We start from the raw sequence: 20,044 nt of genomic DNA, 5'->3' as shown, positions 1-20,044 counted from the left end.
GCTTATGCTTATGTCGTCCCTGTTCTCACTGGTGAAAACGGCGACATAACATAACATAAGCATAAGCACAAGAAGAGCGAACGTGTTCGTTCTTCTTATGCTTATGCTTATGTAGCACGTGTTCTCACTTGATAAAACTGCGTTTATGCTTCTGCTTCCGCTTATGTCTTAGTGAAAACCAGGCTTACTATGCTTATGCTTATGTCGAAGTTTTGAAAACGGGGATGACATGAGCACAAACACGTCACAAGACAAGTTGATCGAGGGGAAGTGGTATCGAGAATTCCGTCAAGAAATTGTTTCCTGCCCGTGCGTCTGTCCTTATACTTATGTAGCTTGTGTTCTCACTTGCTTAGTCAGTAACACAAGCATGCTCAAAAAAAAAAGAAGAAGAAGACGAAGAAAAAAGAAAATCTGGGATCTTCCGACTACTAGTTGTTTGGTCATGATCTACCGCTGAGCTTTCACGTGATGTCACCAAATTCTAGAATTCATAACCAGAAGGCCTACAAAATTTTTACCTTCATTCAAGGAAGGATTACCTAAAAATGTGTCTTTCAACAATTTCTTAGCTCGATGTCGTACTTCCTTTTGAAAATAGGAGAGTTTCAATTTCATCGTGCGTGACATAAAGAGGAAGGCCGTGACAAAGCTGTTCTGTATCTTAAAAATGCCTCTTCGAGTGATTTTCAGCATTCTAAACAATTAAAGTTTGAGGAGAAATATTTATCTTAACATTCTGAAATTCACAAGGGAAAACAAACCTCTTTTCTGGCAAAAGTGAACTCCCGATGTTTTTTCCTATTTCCGGCCGCCATGTTGGTGTTCCTCAGAGGGACACCGACATGGCGTCTCCATACTAAGCTTTATAAATTTGAGTGAAACATTTTGTCAAATAACTCGAGTACGGAATACCGCACAGACCTAAAACTTGGGCAGGTTTCTTATTTACTTATCATCTATAACGTGTCAATTTCTTGACTTCATTCATGGAATGGTTTCAATTTTTTTTTCATGCACACGGCAATGCAAGGCGTGACAGTGAAAGCCGGCAATAGGAGACTCGTGGAAGCTAAGGCCATTAAACTATCTCCCATAAGTGTCCGGTAGCTCAGTGGCAGTGCATCCAAACTAGTAATCGTCGTAATATCCCGGGGATGGAGGGTACTCCCTATAATGGCCTAAACGGGGAGGCTTCGCCCGAAAGGGGTACCTTTTCCACGCTTCAGGTTTATGAAAGGATAGGGATTTCGCGAGTCGAAGTATATGAAAGGGTAGGGAAAACTGTCATTTAGGTATTTAGAAGTCCTTTCACTATTTTCCAATGGAAGGAACAAGAAAGAAGTACCATTTGTCAATGGAAAGTATACGAAAGGGTTACCTTTTCTACCAAAAATGGTATATAAAAGGGTAAGGGGTCGGACCCTCCCTGTATTAATTTTCTTTAGTAACATCCGGGAGTAATATGGCCGATAGGAATTGTTTTCTTTAGGCATTTCCGATCATACAACCAACTAGAAGAATCGTTTCCGTATCCTCCATATAGAATTGGAACTAGCTTGCACAAGAGATTTTAGGTTGGTGAATCTTTTCACGTGCAAATATTATTTTACAATATATTCTCCCGAAAGAGCCTCCATTGCAAAATAGCTCCAGCTCAATTTCGATAATACGAAAATGATCTATTAAGAGTTGACATCGGCGCTTCGGTTGCATGCATCAGAGCGATACGATTCTAACCAGAATGTCAGCCTTTTCGGGGCCTTATGCGATTGGTTTACCCTGAAAAGTTTTTGATTTTGTGTTTTGAAATTTTTATGCTAGTCATTAAGCCAGAATGAGACAGGAAGCTTCATTTACGGGAAAATTGAGGCCAATTTCGAAACAAGTCGAACCGCGAAATTCGCGCACGACACCTGCATTTCCATACTACATCTGTTGTTTTGTTTTTATTTTTGAACAGTACAGCCCGCAGCATCAAAATGCTTCTGCTCTTGCAAAATTTGCGCGAAAAGAGCACTTTAACTTGTTTCGCATAACTATTCAATTACGCAAGTCATGCCACTGGCACTTGCTTGTGGGAAACACAACAAAGACGTACACACTTTTCCCAAATTCGCTAATATTTATTCTTCATGGCTGGAACTACAGAAACGTACCCTCCTCAATTGCAAATCACCATTCCTCGCAACAGCGAAACTGACACACAAAAGTAAAATGCTGTTGTTGTCTGGCACGACAATCAACCAAAACATTCAGGCCACACCCATACACGCCCTATAAATACCCCCATTACGATAATCAATAAACGACTAATCACACTTAGGTAAATACAAACCTATTTTTAGATTTTCCGACATGCTTAATTCTGCAAACTCGTTTCTCTTTTAATTGCCCTCACCGATATAAATAGGATGGTCCTTTTTCTACTAAATTTAATAGTTTTTTCCATGAAGACCATGCTTGCGACGAGAAGATGAGTAGCGAGCAAGTTTATAAGAGCAATTCTCAAAAGCTGCATCTCGTGTTGGTGCACTCAATTACAATGCAATCAGTATTGGCAAAGGGTTTAAAACACTCGATAAAAGATTTTAGTTGTTCTAGTATTCATTTTCTTGGTCTACACTCTCTTTTTTTGTTTTGCCCATATTTGCCGAATGCCTACCACCGAATTTTTCTGTTATTTTTATTTAACTCTATATTCTCATCAATGTAAATCTATGATCATTTTACTTGGAGTGTAATTAATTTTCATCTTTGAATGTATATTTTACTTTTCCGTATTCTAGTTATTTTCGTTTTAATTTCTTCCAAATATTTCGACTCTCTCAGGACTGACTCGACATCGTTACAAGCAGTCTCCCCTCAATTTATTTACTCTTTTGTTATTACCTCGTCTAGTTTTGAAAATTCTCAAGCAAAACCTTGCACACTACGTTGAAGAAGCAACAGTAACCTAAAGTCTTGCTCTTAATTAAAGTCGGCTACTCAACTCCTTGGATCTAAACTTTCACCATAGCTGTACGTATATAATTTCACTTCATTACTATAATTAATATATTTCACCTCTTTATTTCTTAATTCACCTTCGGTTATGCACTTTTTCTACTTTTATCTACTGCGGCGGTTTATTTGTTTATTTGTTTATTATTTCATAATGTTTTTCTTTCTTTCTGGCTAGACAAAACTTACTTTCTACTCATCTACGTTTCTTCAACAATTATCGACTTATGAAATGCAATGATTGTCACATCATCCTTTTTCATTAGTCTTTTAAAATAAAATGAACTATATGTTGCGTATATTTCGAAACAACCTCTGGGAGGAGTGGAGCTTAGTATATGTAGCGTAGCGTGACCTTATTTAGACTTAAACGTCCACCGTAATTTAGGCTAATATAATTGTCAAATAACTTAAGCAGCCGCTTCAAACAACTAAAGTGAGCATTACACAACATGCCTTTTGATAGCACAGAACTTAAAAGGCTTTGGCCCTAATGCTAACCCTGAAGAACCGGGCTCTAGACTTGGCAGATCGTATCCTTGGGGGTTCTCAAACTTGAAGCTATGAAGCAATCGTGCCAAGACCAGGTATAACTCTACTCTTGACATAGATTCCCCAATACAGTCCCTAAGTCCCACGCCAAAGGGACGGAAGTGCTCAGCATTCGGAGGTACAAATTTGCCATCCTTGTCGAGGAACCTTTGGGGCCTGAAATCGTTGGGTGCCTCCCAAAAATCTGGATCATGGTGGAGTGACCATAGGTTGGTAAACACAGTGGTGTCCTTAGGAATATCATATCCCTGCAGGGTTGTGTCCACTGTCGTTTTGCAAGGAACTGAGAATGGAATAATTGATGAGATGCGCATGGTTTCGTTAATGGTGGCTTCCAAGTACGGCAGGCTGTTTATGTCATCGATATCAGGTAAACGATTTGGTCCAACCACTTGGTCTAGCTCTTGATGCAACAAATCTTGGATGCTTGGATTGTGAATGAGGTACAGCAGTGCCCAGCTCAAAGTGTTTGCTATATTTACCATGGATCCAACGAAGAACTCATTCATCAACATAATTACATGCTGATCTGTGACCAATCCTTCGTTGGCGGAGTCTTCTTCTTCAGCTTCCTTCTTTGCCTTTAACAGCGCATCCGTCAGGTCTCCTGGATTCTGCACTCTGTTGGCCGCCACATGCTCTCGATGAATCCTCCCAAGTATCTTGTCCCTATCCTCACAGAACTCTTTCAGGGTCTGGATGGACTTGAATGGAAAGCAATTTAGCCACGGAAACACGTCCACCAATAATCCACTGGTAAACAGGTTAAAGAATCCACTTTCGACTTCAGAAAGTCTGGTAAACTCAGGGTCATCAAGCTCGTATCTCGAGCCAAACAGCATGACGCAACGCACATTGGTAACAGCCAACAGGAGGTCTTTGGTGATGTCATAAGGTTGTCCATTCCTCGACTGAATTCTCTGCAAGACGGAGTCGAATTCTTTGTTGATAACTGTTGCCTGCTTTTGGACATCGGAGGTGTATATTTTATTGGCCTCGACGGAAATCTTTCGAAGAAGCTTCCACCGCGGAGAGTAGTCCTCAGTTACGACGGTGCATGCTTTACCGCCATTAGTAAAGATTTCTATACTGTGAAGACTCGGGCGCCCAGCAAAGTCAGCTGCCTTTGAGACGAAGGCCTCCTTGATAGCTTCTCCACTAACCATGATCGCAAGTTGTTTACCAAGGTTCAGTCGAAATACTTGGCCGTATTGCTTCTCCATCTCCATAAAGTTAACTAACTTTGAGTCGGCGGCCATTAAGTGTGCATTTCCAACAACAGGTAAAGAGAATGGCCCGGGAGGCAGATTGTACGTTCCAGGGAAGCAATCCATGATACAGCAACTGACTTAGAAGAATCTTAAGCGGTATTGAGAGAACTGATATAATGTGAAAATGGTCAGGGACTAGAAATAAACAGGTACCACCCAAGCGAAAGTTTTCTATGTTCACTCGCCTTAATTATTCACGTTGACGTGCCGCGATCGGTTACCTAGTGTTTATCTTCGAAGAAAATATCTCTTTAAATTGGTCATGTTCTCTAACTCTGATTGGTCAATGAAAATGCCCGATGGAAGTGTTGTCAAAGGTCAGGAATCTAGAAGAATCCAAGAAGTGTAAAAAAAATTGCCTCTTTCTCGGGAAGGTCAATGTATTGTGCTTGGTTGAGGTGTCCAATATTTTAGGCCCTCAACAAGTTACCGTGAAAACGGCTTAATTAAAAAAAATTTGGCTAACGCGGGATCCGTTACGATGGCAATTGGCAAGAACTTAAGAGTGGAGTGTCTTCGGTGGCGGGGTTTCAGTGTATTCGCAGGTCAAAACAATAACTAATTGCGCTTTAAACCTACGATGTGGCTGCATCAAAAATGCATCTATCGCTAAATCTTACTTAAGGAATAGCAGAGTTTTTAAGGTATTTCGAAGGCTAAATCATCTTTATAGGCTTTTAAACTAATGTTGTCCAACGTTTCGACATACTTAGTTAAGGGTACAATTTAAGTTGTAACGGCCGCGACCGTGCACAATCCTTTGTTATAATATTCACACTTCAGTTGAGTATCTTATCTTGAACGCTTCTATTGGTCAGTAGCTCCAACATATTTTAAGATCTATTGTTGTTTGTACATGGTCAAGTCCAAAAATGCTAACAAAAACATAACAATTAATAAAAGAAAACCCTCACTGAAAATTTGGAACACCGAAACCAAAATAGTTGCCACAATCGAGCATTACCTTGGCAACGCATTCAAAACCTGTGCCCTTGAAACCATCAGCCATCACATGCATCTAGACTAATGTAAACCATTTAGAGTAGACGTTTTCTTACCCCAATCGTTGTGTTTTTAGAACTAATTGCATTCATATTCCAGACCTCAAAACAACACAATAAAATGACATTACCGATATTTTAGTAATATAAATACTACCAGCAGGATGACAAATTTTACATTTATAAGTAGCAGAAAGGTACGAGACATCCCTCTCACTATTTTAATTTCAGGTTTTCAAACTAATGTGGCAAAGTTCCTAGATTTCTTTTTTCGCGTAAAAGTTAGACCAAAAGCAAAAAAAGCAGGTGATAGTGTAGTCCCCTTAAGTCAAATCTTGTCAATGCAGACGGGCATACACAGAAGTAACCCAATTTGCATTGGGCTATTCAACCTCTCTTGTGATTTGGAATCAAATGGAAGAACGTTTTATGTCATCGCTTTTGGAAAGTTACGGAGATAGCGTATCTCTATTTAGTGAAAGCTGTTTGATACAAACAGGCATACACAAAAGCGACCTAATTTGCATCGGGCTATTCACCAAAAACTACCTCTCTTGTTCTCAAGTATTTTGAATTGAATAGAAAAATTAACAAAAGTTCTTTGTCATCTCCTTTGGAAAGTTACCGAGATAGGGTATATACTTTTATTGACAGCTTGTCAATACAGGCGGGCATACAGAAAAGCGACCTAATTTGCATCAGGCTATTTTCCAAAGACAGCCTCTCTTGTACTCGAGCGCTTTGAATTGAATAAAAATAATAGTTTTATGTCATCCCCTTTTAGCAAATTACGGAGACAGAGTAGCTACCTTTAGTGACTTGGGGCACATTAAAATGACATGAAAACTGCTCTGAGAAAGTTAATATTTGTTCACTTAAAGAAGGGGAATATTGAAATATTCCCATTTGTTTAAAGACCTGCTACTAAGAATTTGGGTGCTAGGGTCACAACAAATTTAAGTGGCACTTGCCCTAAGAACGGTCCACTGCTTTTCGGGTCGGAAAAAAGTTTGCCCTCAAACTTTGCCCAGTAAATCATCTTGGGTCATAAGCAAATGAAATGACGTTAGTTTTTGGAAATACGTTAAAATATATTTTGTACAGGCCATAACAGTCAGAGCGGTCGAGGACCTTAATTTGAACGTGTCGAAAATAGAAAATTGTATAAAATTGATGAGCTTGCTGCTCGAAAACCAGGTGACGCCACAAAAATTAATTATAGTTCCTAAGTTAAGTGTTCCTTCAAAGGTATAAAGTGCATGTTTATTTTGATTTGTTTTTAATTTTTAGGGACACAAAAATTAATATTTTAACCCTCGTTAGAACGCTTTCTAAAAACCGGCGAAGGTACCCTGTCTTTTCCGGCATTTATTTCACAAGTCCAGACCGAACCATTCTAAATTCCATCTGAACTTTGCTTAACAGATGTAAGGAAGCATAGAAATATAAAAATACCTTGCGCTTTTTATCTTCCTTGACCACAGCGACTTCGCACTTTTGGTGCTTTTGCGAATATGAAACCCGCATTATGCAAACGAGGTTGTTGATCAAATTCAGATTGTTATAAATCAAAACATTCTTAATCGCTAAATTCCACTTTTCTAAATTAACTACACAGCAAAGCACACAAAATAACATGTATAACAGTTTTAACCGTTTTAAAATGCCTAAAATTGGTGATTTATTCGGTCCCGATTTTTGGATACTTTGCGGGGAATTTTTATGCAAATTAGGTCTGTACTGTCTGCTAAACAGTATTTTGGTTTTAAGAAACTTGTTTTCATGATGATTATTATTATTATTCTTTTTGCACGTCGCTGCTTTGTTGACGCCAATTAATTGGTATTCATAGCTTGAAGGACTTTTAGGAAGTAAAATATTTCGCTGAGTTTGGCCTACTGCCATCTGAAATCACAAATCGCTGAAATTGGCACGCAGACTAGAAGGAGGATGCCTGTACATCCCATTACGTAAAGTGTCTTTCTCAATATATAGATAAAATAAACTTCTGAACCACAAACAAAAAAACGATAGATCGACTAGAAGTTGTTTGAGTCACTTATCTTTTGAAGTGCAAGTTGTCATTTTATTACAGTTAGAAGAAAACATTTTTATGTAGTAATAAGAAAAACTTGAATTCGCTTTTATAAGTAAAACATGTGATTTATTGATTTTCAAAATCTGGGAATTATCAATATGTTGCTCAAAAGGAATTGATAAGAACTTGTGTTTGAAGCCGGAAAGAAAAAAACTGTACAGAAAGAAAAAGATTTCATAGGAAGCGAGGGAAGGAGAATCCGTCTATCCGTCCGTCGCGATGTGTTTCGGTTGTAATACCGGTGGACTCGGGTCCTAGGTAGAGTTAGCTGTTAGCTCGCTCTGAGAGTTTCACTCCAGGCCCTTCGCCGCAAATGCCAAAGCTTCTAACTTGCCCTTTTTGGTGTAGTTAACATTTTTAATACAATGCCTCGTTGTTTTTGTAATTATTTTAAAGTCCTATTTACTGAAAATTCAACACGAGCTCTCCTCCTAGCGAAGGATAATCAAATCCCACATTAAGGAGCATCAGTAAAGTATATTGTTGCTGTGTTGTTTATAGTGCAAGTGTAATTTTAAAACTACTCCAAGCTAGTTGACAGGCAGTCCACTAAAATACCATAAGTCCTCGAATAAGGGCTCCCTCTCGAATACGCGCCCCCAATGTGTCCTGGAAATGTTCGCTATTATTTGTGATATATAATTCTTTTACTATAATTTACATATTGCAAAGTTGGCGATATTTCACTCGTTCTGTATATTGAAACAATCACATAATATGTGAAAGTATGTACAACCCAGGCTTATGACCCAAGATGATTTACTGGGCAAAGTTTGAGGGTAAACTTTTTTGTGATCCGAAAAGCAGTGGACCGTTCTTAGGGAAAGTGCCACTTAATAAACATTTACGTAATGCGCCGAAGTGTTCTCAGATAAATTTCTCAATTCGACAAGTCAGAAATGATCCCCCCGCCCCCTACGTAGACGAATAAACGGATATTCTTAGGTTTGCGAATGGAGCAAAATAATGTATTGCAAATTCAGCGCTCTATATTTGAACTAAATTTGTGCTGTTTGTAAAGATGATGTATACACACATGTATTCGCTTGAAGAATTTGTTCAAAAATGTACATGTATAACAAATACGATATTTTGCGTTAAATTTACCCTACTTTTGCATCGATGTTAAAACTGTATCCTTGATTTAGATTTGCTTAATCTTTTCTTATTATATGCAAGCATTATATATTTACTCCTCCTGTAATTTCATGAAAACATGGTGAAATTTAATAAGTTTGCACCAATGCTTTACAATATTTACTTCTGGTAGAAATAAATGCCCTTGCGTTAAATTTACTCTCATTTAGTATATAAGGAAAACGGTATGTTTTTAGTGAATTCGCACAGATGTCAAACACTAAAGCTAAGGCTGCATTGAGTTTACATATGTTTGATTAGGGACAAATGTATTCATGCACGCGGGTGACACATTTGAAGGAAAGTAAATTTGCCTTAGAAAGTGTTCATTATTTATGGGGAGGAGGGGGGGGGGGGGGCTGGCAAATAGGGAAACGGAACGTTTGGAACTTTTTGTACCCCCCTCAATGATAAAGGATAACTTTTTTTGCCCCCTCCCCCCCCCAGCTAGAACATGTAAACGTTTTTGACCCCCCCCCCCCCCCAATGATGCATTGATGCGCTTTACTCGCCTGCTTTTTGCTTGCTCCACTAGCAGTAGAAGAAACTAGTACGTATGTTAATGTAGAGGTTGAAGTGATACCGAGTGTAATCACTAGTCTGGAAAATACCACAAGGCAGCTAAAGAGGGTGTTTGTGCAACTGGCAGACACTAAAAAAAGTGGAGTGAGTAGGAGGCGGAAAGAGGCCAAGAGAAAGGCAAAACAGAGGAAAGGAAAGAGAAAAAGACTGTGCCAAGCTGCAGTTGTGGAGTCCTTGACTGGGCAAAGTGCAGAAGAAGTTATATTGCCACAGTCAGATGACATGATCTGCCTGCAAAACACTGACAGCCTTCACCCAACCGTTCTAGTGAAAGGCCTAGATCAACTCATTTCTGAGGGCGGCCTATCTGTTGGTGCAGCCAGTGAAATCCAAACATATCTAACTTGCAAATCCATAGAATGGAACCCATTTGCTGTGTAAACTATTGGTGTGAGATTATGGTTTGATTTACTGTGGTACAAGTACATTAAATGTCATGCGGTTCTGGAAGAATTTAAAAAAAACCCAAAACTAATGATATCAACCTTCAAACTTTTTTGTCCCCCCCCCCCCCCCCTCTTCCCCAGATACAGAGTAAAACCTTTCTGACCCCCCTAAATAGTGTAAAACGCAACAAGGCCTCTCATATCTAGGGTGCTATTATTTAATAATTTGTATTTACGTAATGCCGGTAAAAATTCTCAGATAAATTTCTGAAAAGTCGTTATGTCAAAAACGATCCCTTCCCCCCTTGCTCTCTCCGGTCTTCCCAAGGTAAATAATGTCTTAAAATATGACTCTTCTAAAAAAAGGCGAAATAAAAAATTAACTTTGTGCTCATGCGCTATTCTTACGTCGCAGTTTTCACTAATGAGAACGGAGGTGACATAAGCACAATCACAAGCACGAGGCAGGTTGTTCGAAGGGACCTGGTATCGAGAATTCCGTCAAGAAATTATTTTCTGCGTGTGGATCTGTCCCTATGCTTATGTAGCTAGTGTTCTCACTTGTTTTCCTTTAATTGTTTCAGTCAGTGATAAAGGCATAATCGAAAAAAAATCCAAGTTCTCCCAACAGGAGACGAACCTATTACCTTCCAGTTGTTAGTTCCGATGGTCTCTCACTGAGCTACAGGAGACTCGTGGAAGGTAAGGCATTAATTAACCTCCCAAAAGTCTCCTGGAGCTCAGTGGTAGAACATCCAAATAAGTAATCGTAAGGACATGGGTTTAATCTTGTTGAGAGAACTCGGAGTTTTTACTCCTGGTATGCCTGTGTCCGGCTAACTGAAAAATTATACATGATCATTAATTCACCAGCTTACAACATAACATCACATCTCGTTCACAATGGTCACTTATTTCTGGAGACAACTCTTCCAATAGTACTGCAATTAATTGATCAGCAAACTAGAAGTTTTTCTGGACGATACGGAATTGTTTACTTTAGGGATTTCCCACCATACATCCAACTGACATTATTGTTTTCGTATCCTCCATATTGAATTGGAAGTAGCTTGCACACGAGATTTTAGGCTGGTGAATCTTTTTACGTGCAAATATTATTTATATATTCCCCTGAAAAAGCATCCATTGCAAAATAGCTCCAACTCAATTTCGATAATACGAAAATGATCTATTAAGAGTTGACATCCGCGCTTCGGTTGCATGAATCAGAGAGACATGATTCTAACCAGGATATCAGCCTTTTCAAAGCTTTATACGATTGGTTTTCACTGAAAAGTTATTGATTTTGTGTTTTGAAATTTTTATGTTAGTCATTAAGTCAGAATGAGACGGGAAGCTTTATTCACGGGAAAATTGAGGTCAATTTCGAAACAAGTCGAACGGCGAAATTCGTGAACGACACTAGCCTTCCACGCAGACGTTCGTAGGGGTTCGTCACGCGTTCCTGCCCCACGAACGTCTGCTGAAACGAACAGCCACTTCCGTTCGTCGGCAAATTGCCTTTGTCTGAACAGACCAATCAGCACTGACTCATTATGACAAGTAAAGCCAATCACATACTGTGAAACAATGAAAATCCTCAACCGTGGAGATATTTTTCAACCCCGCTTCCGCACGTGCATATACGGTTGAAATTTTTCCTTCCACAACACCCTTTGCATTTTCTTCAGTGATTTCACTGAGAGAAGCGGCAAGAATTCCAAGATTTGCCAGTTTGTCTACCTGGTCTTTCATAAGATTTACATGCGGCGAAACCACAACAACAATCAGTGACCAGCAGCTTCAAGAATTGAATTGTAAACAAACGATAGAGTTTGATAAATAAGTGACTTTCCATAACCAGTTGGAAAGTTTACGAACACATCAGTTTTCGTCTGCGCAAATTGCACTATGACTTCTCTTTGATACGCATTCAACTCCCTTATACCAAATGTTTGGCACACATGATCAAAAGCCACATTTAGTCCGCCATCCTGTCTCGGGTAATATTTCTTATATCAAACACGAGTTTACCGAAAGTTGGGAAACGGTTCCTAAGTGGTCCGCAGTCGACGAACGGAAGTGGCTGTTCGTTTCAGCGGACGTTCGTGGGGCAGGAACGCGTGACAAACCACTAAGAACGTCTGCGTGGGAGGCTAGCACGACACCTGCATTTCCGTTCCACTAAACGCGTGTACATGAGTCTCGTAGCCAGAGTCCTCAGGCTTTTTAGTCAACAGGTAGGCGCCAGGAGAGACTCTGGAGAATTCGAAAAAAAAATTTTGATTAGCTGCTCTGTATAAGCTCCGTCACGGCTTCCATTGTTTTACCGCAGAAATCCTGCTGTAATAACTGATTCCAGTACCCCAGAGTCTCTCCTGGCGACCAAGCGCTGGCCAAAGAGCTTGAGGTATCTGGGTACGAGATTGACTTAAGGACGGTGCCTACTAATACAGAAGTATTTTTGTGCGGTTTATGACTATGCAGGAAGAGCAGATGTTAGCAAGGGCTATTGAAATCCAAAAAGGAACTTGGGGGTAACAACGCATTTTCAGAGATAATTAGGCAACAATATTTCCAAAAAGCGCCCAAATATAAAGCAATGTAGGGCAGTTTTTCCTAAATAGAAGCTTAATTCTCTGAAAAATTTATGGTTACCCCCAATTTTCTTTTTGGATACCAAGAGCACTTGCTAAGTTCTGCTCTCTCCGCATAGTTTTAAACCGTGCAAAAATATCCCCGTATTAGTGAGTACTACCCATAGGAAACCCGAGTATCTCGAGATGCACAGAACGTATGCGCAGTAACAATAGTAGGGACCGTCCTTAACATTGGTTAAAGTTGCTTGCAAACACAATAAAACCTGATGACAAGATAGTGAAAAACACCATGCAATGTTTTATAAACTGTATTCAGTAAATTTGCTTTCATCTAATTAGGTTGCAAGCACTATCAGGAGTTTTCAAGCGTTTCCGGGGGTTGCGCAAGTGCCAGAATCTCGGTTACTTGTTGCCGCCATGTTGAATTCTTAGGCCCCTTTGGTCGCACTTTCTACTCTCCCCTGTCCTCCTCTGTTTATAAAATCCAAGATGGCAGCTTTAGCGTTCGCCCTCCTCCCCCGTCCCTTCTCCCTCCCCTTAAAAATACGCCTCATTGCAGCCTTCCTATAATAGGTAAAGGGTTCCTTTTCTTACCCTTGTAGTATACTAAAGGCTTCCGAAAGTTAAGATGTTCACGAAGCTTCAAAGGTTTGAAAAAATGTAAAGAATTCAATCCAAATATTAGAGTGGTTAGTGAAATGTCTTGGAGTAATATTAGGTTTCCCGTCAGAAAGATAACCAGGCGATGATTACAGTATCTTTTTATTATACAGATTTCGATGAGGCATGTTTTATTCTGGAATTTTTAAATGCCACATCTGTTATTTTTGTTTGAATAGTACAGCCCACAGCATCAAAATGTTTCTGCAAATTTGTGCGAAAACAGCACTTTAACTCGTTCCGTAAAACTATTCAATTCCGCAAGTCATGCCTCATGCTTGTGGGAAACACAACAAAGACGTACACACTTTTCCCAAATTCACTAAGATTTATTCTTCATGGCTACAATCACAGAAACGCACCCTAACCAAATGCAAATCATAATTCCCCACAACAGCGAAAACTCACAAAAATAAAATACTGTTGTTGTCTGGCACGACAATCAACCAAAAAATTCCGGCCACACCCACACACGCCCTATAGATACCACCATTAAAACAATCAATAAACGACTAATCACACTTGAGTAAATACAAACCCTTTTTTTTAGATTTTCCGACATGATTAATTTCGTAAACTCGTTCCTATTTTAATTTACCCTCACTAATATAAATAGGATGTTTTTTTCTACTAAATTTAATAGTTTTATCATTTTTTTACATGAAGACCATGCTTGTAAGGAGAAGATGAGCAGCGAGCAAGTTTATAAGAGCAATTCTCAAAACCTGCATCACGTGTTGGTGCACTCAATCTACAGTGCAACCTGTATTGGCAAAGGGTTTAAAACTTTCGATAGAAGATTTGAGTTCTTCCAATATTCATTTCCTTGGTCTACACTCTCTTTTCCTATTCTACCCATATTTCCCGTATACCTATCATCAAATTTTTTTTGTTATTTTTATTAAACTCTATATTCTCATCAATGTTCATTTATGATTATCTTCCTTGGAGTGTAATTAATGTTCATCTTTGAATGTATATTGTACTTTTCCGTTTTCTAGTTCTTTTCGTTTTAATTTCTTCCAAATATTTCAAGTCGTTCAGGACTCGACATCGTTAGAAGTAGTCTCCCTCAATCTATTACCTCTTTCTAGTTACCTTGTCTAGTTTTGAAAATTCTAGAAGCAAAACCTTTGGACGCTACGCTGAAGTAGCAACAGAAACCTAACGTCTTGCTCTTAATTGAAGTAAGTTACTCAACTCCTTGGATCTAAACTTTCACCATAGTTGTACGTATAATTATATTTTCACTTCATTACTATAGTTAATATATTTTTTAATTTTAATTCTTAATTAACCTTCGGTTATGCACTTTTTCTACTTCTATCTACTGCAGCGGTTTCATTGTTTATTTGTTTATTATTTTATAATGTTTTTCTTTCTTTCTGGCTAGACAAAACTTACTTTCTACTCATCTACGTTTCTTCAACAATTATCGACTTATGAAATACAATGATTGTCACATCATCCTTCTCCATTAGCCTTTCTAAATAAAATGAAGTATACATTGCTGATATTTCGAAACAACTTATAACCAAAACTTAACCACTTCGACGTTCGCCAACCTTTGGGAAGAGTGGGGCTTAGTGTATGTAGAGAAGCTTGACCTTATTTAGACTTAAACGTCCACCGTAATTTAGGCTAATATAATTGTCAAATAACTTAAGCAGCCGCTTCAAACAACTAAAGTGATCATTAATATTACACAACATGCCTTTTGATAGCACAGAACTTGAAAGGCTTTGGCCCTAATGCAAATACTGAAGAGACGGGCTCTAGACTTGGCAGATCGTATCCTTGGGGGTTCTCCAACTTGAAGCTATGAAGCAATCGTGCCAAGACCAGGTATAACTCTACTCTTGTCATAGACTCCCCAATACAGTCCCTAAGCCCGACCCCAAAGGGAAGGAAGTGCTCAGCATTTGGAGGTACAAATTTGCCATCCTTGTCGAGGAACCTTTGGGGCCTGAAATCGTTGGGTGCCTCCCAAAAATCTGGGTCATGGTGGAGTGACCATAGGTTGGGAAACACAGTGGTGTCCTTGGGAATATCATATCCCTGCAGGGTCGTGTCCACTGTCGTTTTGTGAGGAACTGCGAATGGAATGACTGATGAGATGCGCATGGTTTCGTTAATGGTGGCTTCCAAGTACGGCAGGCTGTTTATGTCATCGATATCAGGTAAACGATTTGGTCCAATCACTTGATCCAGCTCTTGATGCAACAGATCTTGGATGCTTGGATTGTGAATGAGGTACAGCAGTGCCCAGCTCAAAGTGTTTGCAATATTTACCATGGAAGCAATGAAGATCTCATTCATTAACATAATTACATGCTGATCTGTGACCAATCCTTCGTTGGCGGAGTCTTCTTCTTCAGCTTCCTTCTTCGCCTTTAACAGCGCATCTGTCAGATCTCCTGGATTCTGCAATCTGTTGGCTGCCACATGTTCTCGATGAATCCTGCCCAGTATCTTGTCCTTATCCTCACAGAACTCTTTCAGGGTCTGGATGGACTTGAATGGAAAGCACTTTAGCCACGGAAACACGTCCACCAAGAATCCACTGGCTAACAGGTTAAAGATTCCGCTTTCGTCTTCAAAAAGTCTGGTTAACTCAGGGTCATCAAGCTCGTACCTCGAGCCAAACATCATGACGCAAAACACATTGGTAACAGCCAACAGGAGGTCTTTGGTGACGTCATGTGGTTGTCCATTCCTCGAGTGAATTCTCTGCAAGACGGAGTCGAATTCTTGGTTGATAACTGTTGCCTGCTTTTGGACATCGGAGGTGTACATTTTATAGGCCTCGACTGAAATCTTTCGAAGAAGCTTCCACCTCGGAGAGTAGTCCTCCGTTGCGACGGTGCATGCTTTATTGCCATAATCATAGATCTCTATGCTGTGAAGACTTGGACGCCCAGCAAAATCAACCGCCTTTGTGACGAAGGCCTCCTTGATAGCTTCTCCACTAACCATGATCGCAAGTTGCTTTCCAAGGTTCAGTCGAAATACTTGGCCGTATTGCTTCTCCATCTCCATAAAGTTAACTAACTTTGAGTCGGCGGCCATAACGTGTGCATTTCCAACAACAGGTAAAGAGAATGGCCCGGGAGGCAGATTGTACGTTCCAGGGAAGCAATCCATGACACAGCAACTGTAGGTCAGGGACTATAAATAAACAGGTACCACCCAAGCGAAAAATTTCTATGTTCACTCGCCTTAATTATTCACGTTGACGTGTCGCGATCGGTTACCAAGTGTTTATCTTGGAAGAAAACATCTCTTCAAATTGGTCACGTTCTCTTGAATGTTTCAGTAACTCCAGCATATTTCAAAATCTGTTGTGGTTTGTGCACAACGGCTAAAAAAAACATGTAAAATTTAAAAAGGAAAACCCTCACTGAAAAGGTAGAACACTGGAACCAAAATAATTACCACAATCAAGCATTACCTTGCCAACGCATTCAAAAACTGTACCCTTGAAACCCTCAGCCATCGCATGCATCGAGACGAATGTGAATCATTAGAGTATACGTTTTCTTACTCCAATCGTTGTGTTTGCATTGATATTCCTTTTCAACAACACGTTTTCGAGACCTCGAACCAACATAATAAAATGACATCACCGATATTTTAGTAATGTAAATACTAGCAGCAGGATGACAACTTTTAATTTCATATTTTAAAAGTAATAATGGCAAAGTTTTTAGATTTCTTTTTTTTTTGCGTAAAAGTTAGATCAAACACAAAGTAAGCGGGGATAGTGTAGCTCCCTTAAGTGAAATCTTGTTAATGTAGACGGGCATACACAAATAAATGTAAATATATGAAACATATATTTGAACTGCGGATGAAAGATCAAATAGAAGAAAGATCCTTGCAGTTACTACGCAAATTAAGCAGTTGCGAAAAGAAGGCCTGCAAAAATTCAGGCTTGAACGGAATTTGAACAAATGACCTCTGCGATGACGTTGCAGTGTTCTACCAACTGAGGTATCAAACCAACTGGAGCTGGTGATATTGTGAGTTCGTAATATACCCGTGAAGGATGAATAAATAAATGTAAATATATGAAACATATATTTGAACTGCGGATAAAAGATCACATAGAAGAAAGATCCTCGCAGTTACTACGCAACTTAAGCAGTTGCGAAAAGAAGGCCTGAAAAAAATTCAGGCTTGAACGGGATTCGAACCCATGACCTCTGCGATGCCGTTGCAGTGTTCTACCAACTGAGGTATCAAGCCAACTTGGAGCTGGTCATATTGTGAGTTCGTAATATACCCGTGAAGGATGAATAAATAAATGTAAATATATGAAACATATATTTGAACTGCGGATGAAAGATCAAATAGAAGAAAGATCCTCGCAGTTACTACGCAACTTAAGCAGTTGCGAAAAGAATTTGCTAGTTTATGAATTTCTCGGTCTGAATATGTGGGTTTTACCGATAAAACCTTCTCAATCCGCAATTATGATCCCTGAAATGTTCGAATTTAGCGCCGGAAAGTGTCTCCATGTTGCGCGCGGCCAAAGCGATCGTATTACAAGGTTGTGACGTAGAAAATACTTTGGAACACACGAGCGTCATGGCGGCGAAGGGAGTTTCTTCGATCTCGGCGACTTATTATGCGGCTGATAACTCCAATATAACAAACTGCGCGAAAAAAAACTGGCATGCCGGGAATAAGCATTCATTACTTCCCGAGAGACGAAACTTTACGGCAGAAGTAAATTCGGTTAGCCCGAATTCACAGGAAAGATTCAAGCCATAGCTCTCGAAAGCGAAAGACAACGATGATCAGCTATGTGTGTATATATTACACTCTCATATCTGTGATAAACAAACATCCTGCAATCTTACTGCAGTTAAATAGCATAAGCATAAACTCACGGGTAGAGAAATCCACGGATCCTCAGTCTTGGCAGATAACATTTATTTAGCGCTCCCAGAAATCTTGCTTAATTCGAGCCTAAACAAATGCCACAGAGGTACAAGTGTACCCGGGAATTGTAGCATACATTGTCATGCATATCGAAAACTAATCCTAACGAACAGTAAGAAAACCTTCATTCAGTATATTTCAGCATTTCCCCTCACGATCACGAGCGGTCACACCACATTTTGATCAAAAGGGAAGAATCTTTTATTCAAGACGGGTCTGTCAACCTCAAATTAAGATCTTTTGTAAGGACCATCCTAATCGGGTCATCGCAGAAAATTCAAGTGAGTTTTTGACCGGCCTGTGCAATTTCCATTTGTAGCATCTGTGCTCTCGCATTCTCAAATCGAACAAAATCGAATTTGGGGCGACAATTTCCAGCAAACTAAGTAATTCTTCGCCTTTTCATTTCGGCAAAATATATCCAAGTACTAAACAATCATTCATCGAAGCGTCGCCTCTGAATCGAGCGCGCAGAACGGTAGCGGTAAGGCCATCTTGATCTTCGTCCTCGTCTTATTCTTGAGCTGTTCGACGCCAGTATGATCCGCATCGGGTCGAACGATTGCAGCAACTTCCATTTTGCCTGAATCGCTTGACTCTTTCAGATATCCGTTGGAAAAGTTTCGGTAAAGGACATTTCTACGTCATTATCCGACATTTTTTGGGGGAGAAACCTTGAACACGAAATTTCCGCGATAAAAATATTGGGTGATTCCGTGTAACAAGGCGAGATGTGTTGTAAACAAATCTCTGAGGCATTTCCGACTAGTTAGCTCCAACGATGGAAAAAGAGTTTTTAAGATGATTGATCCTAGAATAATTAATATAGTAGTCCTAAGGTAGAGTCCTAAGTAGTAGAGTCCTAAGGTGTGACGTCAAAAATTAAATTTGTGAAATGATGGGATTTATTACAGGGAGCCTCCACTCTGACAAACTTTGACGTTACATTGTTGGAAACGTCTAAATTCTAAATTTTAGTTTGAAAAGTAGAAATAACATTCAAGTGTCCTAAAAATTAGATACGATTATCGTGTATTATCGCTTTTAACTCAATTTGGGGCTGAGATGCTGTATCTCATCTCCAAATTGCATTGCAACAAGACGCTGATTTTTGGCAAGCAGGCATTTTTTATGCTTTTCCAGAATATCTTAGCAAATATCATTTTTCACCATAATTGTTTCTAATCTCGCAATCTGATTGGCTAATTTTCCGTTGTCGATAAGAGTGTAGACAACGCTGCTCGCGTCAATCAGCGCGCAAAAATTTCGACAGCTGGTGTAAAATTTTTTTTTTCAGTTTGACGTTGATATTGTGGTAAAAAACAAATCGGATGTGGTTTAGCGTTGTCTGCACTCTTATCGACAACGATATTCGTCATCACAGTGGTCAAAATTTGTTGTGGAACTGTGATGACGAATATCGTTGTCGATAAGAGTGCAGACAACGCTAAACCACTTTCGATTTGTTAAATTTCATTAAGTTTTTGTGACGTCATCACTTTTGGACTCCACCGTCTAAGCATCTAACATTACCAAAAAATGATGACGTAACAATTGGTATAATTTGCGTACCCCCAAAGCTCAAATAAATCCGGGCTTAGCAGTTTAAGGGCTAATTTTTTTTCTATTACGTCGTACTCCAACAAGTCCCAAATCGTGAGCAATTTTCTTCGAAAAGTTGTACCTCAAACCAAAAACCAAAGAACTTCTCAGTTACTCTTTCATTTGATCTTTTAATATGATCTTGTTAAACAGTAACGGGAAAATCGATTCATCCTTTTGACCTGTGGAACTCGCCCTTATAATA

At 39.4% G+C, this 20,044-nt stretch overlaps 1 protein-coding gene and 1 pseudogene across 3 annotated transcripts; both read right to left on the bottom strand.

Moving 5' to 3' along the window:
• Nucleotides 1-1,887: 1,887 nt before the first annotated feature.
• LOC146485205 (steroid 17-alpha-hydroxylase/17,20 lyase pseudogene) lies at nt 1,888-16,451 on the bottom strand (annotated as a pseudogene). Of its 2 annotated transcripts, none has more exons than XR_014863428.1 (2): nt 14,375-16,451; nt 1,888-2,877 (listed from the first exon to the last, which is right to left on the bottom strand). The product of XR_014863428.1 is annotated as a steroid 17-alpha-hydroxylase/17,20 lyase pseudogene, transcript variant X2 (transcript). The 2 variants fall into 2 exon arrangements; XR_014863427.1 differs by having other exon boundaries at nt 1,889-2,892; nt 14,389-16,451.
• On the bottom strand, nt 2,885-5,067 carry LOC146485206 (steroid 17-alpha-hydroxylase/17,20 lyase-like). The gene has a single exon (XM_085103593.1). The coding sequence runs from the start codon at nt 4,887-4,889 to the stop codon at nt 3,447-3,449; it is 1,443 nt and encodes a 480-aa protein (XP_084959719.1). The 5' UTR covers nt 4,890-5,067; the 3' UTR covers nt 2,885-3,446.
• Nucleotides 16,452-20,044: the final 3,593 nt, after the last annotated feature.

This window comes from Pavona decussata, unplaced genomic scaffold, assembly GCF_977016875.1.
Source record: "Pavona decussata unplaced genomic scaffold, jaPavDecu1.1 SCAFFOLD_27, whole genome shotgun sequence".
Lineage (NCBI taxonomy): Eukaryota > Metazoa > Cnidaria > Anthozoa > Scleractinia > Agariciidae > Pavona > Pavona decussata.
Note: the sequence above shows the minus strand (reverse complement) of the source record. Positions and strands in the feature narration are given on the sequence as shown.

Excerpts from the sequence above, each read along its gene's own strand:
- LOC146485206 (XM_085103593.1), bottom strand. The coding sequence starts at position 4,889 with ATGGATTGCTTCCCTGGAACGTACAATCTGCCTCCCGGGCCATTCTCT.